Here is a 6,000-nt window from a genome sequence, read left to right as displayed (position 1 = left end):
TTCAAGCGCCGGTGTGACCGCCCCGCCGCCTGGCGAGAACAGCGAGTCGGGTGGGGGAGGACCGGCTTCGGAACTTCTTGGGAGGTGCCTTACGAGCTGGGGATATGTTCTTCATGCGGTTTGTTTGGAGATGAGATGGCTGATGGGCTGTGGGTGGCTGGGCTGCTCGGGGCTGCGTGAACTGGTGTGCTGTCTGCTAACACCCCTCTTCTTTACAATTTCCTAGGTTTATCGACGATGAGACATACCAGTAGTGCTTAGCAATGGGTGATGTTCTAGCTTATGAAGCTGAATTACTCGGACTAGTGAGAGAGGTTGGTTTTCTCTCTTTTTTTCCTTTTTTTTTTTTTTTTTGGTTGAAATGAGCAAGTCAAAATTTCATGCTTGTATTCAGAGCCAGGTGTTGTAACTGTGGTCTAAATTCTGGAGTTATTTAACTGGACAAGTGTTTGTTACACCCTGAAATCATATTGACTCCTGTTTTGCTCTGTAAATTCAAAGGGCTCAATGTCTGTTAAATGCCAGCAGTCATACATCAAATCAATCTAGAATTGTCTATTATTCATTGCAAATGGGGCTTTTGTTATAGGAACAGTTGAGTTGATTAGATCCACAGACAGCTTTGGGGCTCAGATCTAACCTGTGATAATAATGAGATCTTAAAAACGTTCCTTAGCTGCCACTGAATTCCATGTGTGTATAAAATGACAGAGGCATATAAAACCCCTAGACCTGACAAAGCCCAGGCTGAAGTCCTGAGCATGCTTATTTCCATGGCCTAAGCAGGATTTTCCAGGTAAGCTCTCTTCTACCCTTATTGCCCATAAGAGGTAATCAGAACATATTCTAAAGTGTGAAAAAGTCCTCTGAAAAAGACAATGAGAGAGAAACTTTCAAGGGTGGGTGTCTCTCTAGTAGTCTGTGCTTCAGCCTTCTGGATAAATTGGCTAAAATGGGATACTTATGATTTGGAACAAGAACACAAACTGTGATCTCTGCTGTTTGTTGCTGCTTCATTCTTTTGATTGACACAGTGTTGGTAGCTTAGTTTAGGGCCCTCGGTGAACACCAAACCAGCAACCTAACCCATCTGTCTTGTGTGCCCCAACATACTGAAGTCTTCTACAGATGCCAGTGCTGCAGAGAGGTGATGAGGAGCAGCAGTCAGCCGTTTCTGTGCCCAGCTTTCACCAGGCTGTCTGTTGCAGGCATGGACAGTCACTTTCTGCCTCAAGAGTCTGCTGAATGGCAGAATCATGTGTAACTTAAATTTTTTTTATGGATCTCAGAAAACAAATCTATAAAACAGCTTTAAGTACATAATCATTACTATACTACTGTTATGATAATAGTGAAGAAAGTAAACAATTCTTGTTCTCTGTGGCAATGTTGGGCAGTAGTTTGGCAGTACCTCAAGAGGTACTGGTTCTTGGTTTGTTGCTGTGCAGTCTTTGGCATTTATGGACCCTGACACAAGGAAACTTTAAAGGACTTTGGCTATTCATGGGTCACTCATTAAATCATTAATAATCTAAAAAACCGTTGTTCCTGTATGTTTTTGTCTTGTAGTATTTGGATTTTGCTGAATTTGAAGAAACAGTGAAAGTATTTACAAAGGAATGTAAAATAAAAGGGAAGCCACTACCTAAGCCAGCAGGTGTTTCCTCAAGAAATTCAAAAGCTTTGCCTGTTCAGGTAATGCATTGTTTATATTTACTTCAAGTAATACTAAAAACAGTCAAAGGCCGCTGACCACCACGTGAATTATTACAGCAGTGAGATTATCTGAACTGTCTGAATAGATTCTTGATTATTTGACGTCTGCTAGCAGTCTTCTTTCAGTGCAAGAACCTTTCAGGTTTGTTTGGTTGGTTTTTTTGCAGAGCTCCAGTCCTTTTGAACCTGAGACAATAGTTTTGGTTCACACTATTTTGGCCTTGTTGCTTGCCATACTTTGATAAGACTGATTTTTACACACTGTAGGCATTTATTTTTCCTTTATGGTAAAGGTGGGTCTCTAGATCAACATGCTTGAAAATTTGGGCTGTACTTCTTGTATTGATGGTTGATTCAGGTTCTTAAAGATAATAAAGATAGGTAGAGAAAGAATATTTAGGTGGTCATGGAATGGTGAGAGATTTTGCATAAAACTTTTATTTCAAAGTGTTCAGATCACACTTAAATTCTTCATTCATTAATTTACTGTTGAGAAAATGGGGCTCTTCTGTGTTTGGTTTTTCACTGAGTGTTTTTCCTCTTTGCAGAAAGATCTGCTTACAGCATTTGAAAATGGTGAGCAGGAAGTTTTCTTCCAGCTCTGGGAAGAGCATGTTTCATCTTCAGTCCGGGACAATGAACCGGTTGCTCAGAAGCTGGAATTCTATCTTCATGTCCACTTTGCCATCTACCTCTTAAAACACTCTATGGGAAAGCCTGTAAGTTTAGTTCACAGTTCAAACTTCAAATTGCTTTTGTTTGTTTTGCTTCATTTATTTGTCTTTAGTGTGTATGAGGATGGAATATTTAGTAAGAAGAATTACCAGTATACGTATCCAGTTTTTCGGCCACAGTCTCCATTTTAGTTGAACCAGACCCTGTGTATTGTAAAGTACACAGATGGAATTTGGAGGTGTCCTTATCTTGGAGCCCCTGAAATATTTTAATTTTGAAAATACCAGCATGCTGATACTTTCACACCTCTAATTGTAGTCTAGAGGAGATTCTTAAAACACTTATTTTGCTTCCAATTTGGATTGAAGCTGTGTGTTGAAATATAAACATTTCTGATAAAATCAGACCAGCTGAAAAACTGACGAGCTCAGTATATCATATTGAAGACAATTCCAAGCTGTCATAAAATAAAATCTCTGTTACATAGGACTTGTATGATGAAGAGACATTTAAGTAGCCTGAAGTCAGCTGGATCAGCCAGGGCTTAATAGCTCCTGCCTTACACCTGTCAGCTGCTACAGGAGTATTTTGATGCCTTCAGTTTGTTTTCCAGCCTCTAAGGAGCTTTTGGTCTGTTCTGTGTGCCAGCTCCCCTTCCCACCTTCCTGGTGCTCTGTGGGTGGATTTTATGGTTCTGCACTTATCACTGAAATAAAGTATGTCTAAAGTAGGTCTTTCCTCTCTGCCTTGAGCATGGAAATGGCACTCTGCTTTAGAAATCTGGCCTGAAGTGGGCAGGAATAATTTACGTTGAAAAAGCAGTTGTTCCTCTCTTCTTTTGTTGGAGCTGGATGACAGAAATAACAACATCGGTTTAAATTTTGTTTTGAGCAGTGAAAACAGGATATAATGCGCTTTAGTTAAATAAATGTTGCTTTTTAGGTAACAAGCATTCTGGGATTTCAAACTTGATATTAATGTATTTACGTCTCTGCTTATGTTTGCCATCTTTACAGTGCATTCAGAGTGATAGTTTTCAAAATAAATATGCTGATTTATTTCCTAGGACAAAGCTGAACTTGAGGAAAGGATTTCTCACTTTAAGGCATACCTGGAAACAAAAGGAGCTGCGCTGAGCCAGACTACAGAGTTTCTTCCCTTCTATGCTTTGCCTTTTGTTCCAAACCCCATGGTACACCCTTCATTTAAAGAACTTTTTCAGGTAAGTATCTATTTTGCAGAGATGGTATTTGTGGAGATTTTTCTCATGTGGTGATAGACATTGAATGATGTGTAGTTTGGTAATTGCTTTTATTGTTTCCTCTAACAGAAACTATACAATCCTGAAAGAACAATATTTAATGCAGGAAGGGTTGTGAGAGTGCTATCAATAACAGAGCGCCATCTTAATATATTTTATATTTACTTGAGTCCTAAATAGGACGCTGGCTTTGTGTCCATAAGTAAGAATTGCTACCTCTCCTTCCTTTCCACACAACCCTGAAATATGCATGCTTCTGGGAATCACTATATAGTAGTTCAAGTCTGCTTACTTGCTTTGAGGTTGTTGCCCAGCACCGCTATCTGTGTATATATATAGCTGGACTTAAAACATGATAGCTAGGCATAGGGAGACTGCAGCAGTTTCATTGAATGTGGAGAAGAGAAAGTCAAGTTTATGAGTAATCTTCCTGTAACAGAAAATGAGTCTCTCTTGTCTGTGTTCTGAGACTCTTCCCCATGCCTCACCCCCTGCCCCCCCCCAAAAAAAAATGATGGAAAGCATTGATGTAGAGCATAGCTGTGCTTAGTGGTTTGGTGACTCTTGCCGCAGTCATTTTTCCCAGTTAATTTTTTTTTTTGTTAAATACGTTTTAGCCTTTGCCTTTAAATGGCTGTTTCAGAGTTCAGTTCTTAGGCTTGGACGTGCAAGGTGAGAACAGAGTGTAAAAGTTAGTGTGCTTGAACTTCAAAATAGATCTCATTTGCAGGTGCACTTTTAATGTGATGATGTCTACAGTTATTCTATTGATGAAGGGGTAATTGACTTACACTGACTGCTTTCTGGGCAATGTGGAGATCGATGGTTAGGAGATGATGTCCAGAGCTGTGGTTTGATGTTGCAAAGTATTGGTGGCAATACCTATGGGGAAGATACAGCCACCATTTCACCGGCTGACAGATTGTTCCTGCAGTGCAAAACTGTACCTTAACTTCTTGGTTGTGATGGAAATGGATGGTTATGTGGTTGCTCTTGGAGTGGATCAAGGAACTGATCTGCTCTATTGTTTGTGAATGGTCCCACGTACGCACACATGTGTAAACAAATTTGTAAAATATGTATAATATTTTGCAGGGTTATATGCTTGAAATTCTTAACCATCCTGCCACACGGGCAGTTGAGTTGGTTTATCTAAGAAGCTGTGGGCAGTTATTGTGGTGGGAGGAGGTATCTTCAGCCTGCATTGCTGCTGCATGCTTTTTGATATCAAAGCTTAAGTGATACTTGCCCTAGGGCTGACTTTAGATGTACCAGCTGATAAGAAGCTCTAGTTTAACACCAAAAAAAGGCATATACTGCCATTTTCCTTTGGGACTAGCTATAAATAATGAGATGTACTGGTTGACCTCAGAGATGCGATATCACTACTCTTTTTTAATTATACTTGGCGGCTTTTTTTTTTTTTATGCCTTATCTAAGAGGAGTTCCTCAGGTTTATTCATAGTAACCCAGTGTCCAAGCTCTTAGTCCACAGTCACGCGTATTTTCTTGTGGGAATTGTACAGCTCATTCCATGTTAGTGTTGAAACACAGATTGTTTTACGTTTGAGAAAGAACAGCAAGTGAGTCACTAGTCTACTAAGCAGTGTTCTTACGGCATTTTTTTTTTTCTCAGGCGTCTGATGCTTTATATAGCTGGAGTTCCTGTCTGTTTGTGTAATAGATCTTGAAAAATAATATATACTCCTCCCTGTAGGAGACATGGTTCCTTTGGTAATATACAGCACGCTGTGGTGCACCACTGTCTGGATACTGAATTGGTAAATGCAGCAAGTAAATTCTGTACGCTCTCCAGCATGGTGAAATAAGGGCAAATCTGAGCTGCGAGAACAGCTTGCAACATAGACATATACAGCAGTAAATTTGGGAAGCTCCTGCTACTTGTTGGAAGATACTGCTTTTTCATCTGTTGGCTAGCTTTTCATCAAACAGAAACTAGCTTAACCGAAGGTTTGAGATAGGAGAAATGAGTATTCAGTGAATTCTTTGGTATAGTTTGGCTTTTTCCTTAACTATTATTTTCTTGTGCTCACGAGACGCTACATCAGGCAGAAGACAGCATGCCAGTTTGTGGCTGATGTGTTGGTCTATTTTTCATACACAAGTTGTTTCTCTCCAAATTCTTATTTTAGAAATGTTGTACCCTGATTACTGATGTCATGCCATGACACTTGCAATACTTATTGACAAAATTTACAATTTCTAGATCTTGTTAGGAGTGAAAGATGACTGCAGTGATTACTTTTTGAAAACTGAGCAATGGAAGATTATTCATTTCAGATTGTATTCAATAAATTTAAAATTCATATTAATATTTTTATATTTTT

The 6,000-nt window shown here is 39.4% G+C and overlaps 1 protein-coding gene across 1 annotated transcript in view; it reads left to right on the top strand.

The window, feature by feature from the left end:
* Positions 1 to 263: 263 nt before the first annotated feature.
* Positions 264 to 6,000, top strand: part of ARMC9 (armadillo repeat containing 9) — a 66,446-nt gene continuing 60,709 nt past the window's right edge. The window contains exons 1-4 of the mRNA XM_009883347.1: positions 264 to 314; positions 1,570 to 1,695; positions 2,265 to 2,435; positions 3,458 to 3,613. Of these exons, the coding sequence (XP_009881649.1) occupies positions 264 to 314; positions 1,570 to 1,695; positions 2,265 to 2,435; positions 3,458 to 3,613 (504 nt within the window). The remainder of the gene's footprint in view (positions 315 to 1,569; positions 1,696 to 2,264; positions 2,436 to 3,457; positions 3,614 to 6,000) is intronic.

The sequence above is a fragment of the Charadrius vociferus genome, unplaced genomic scaffold, assembly GCF_000708025.1.
Source record: "Charadrius vociferus isolate BGI_N301 unplaced genomic scaffold, ASM70802v2 scaffold214, whole genome shotgun sequence".
NCBI lineage: Eukaryota > Metazoa > Chordata > Aves > Charadriiformes > Charadriidae > Charadrius > Charadrius vociferus.
Note: the sequence above shows the minus strand (reverse complement) of the source record. Positions and strands in the feature narration are given on the sequence as shown.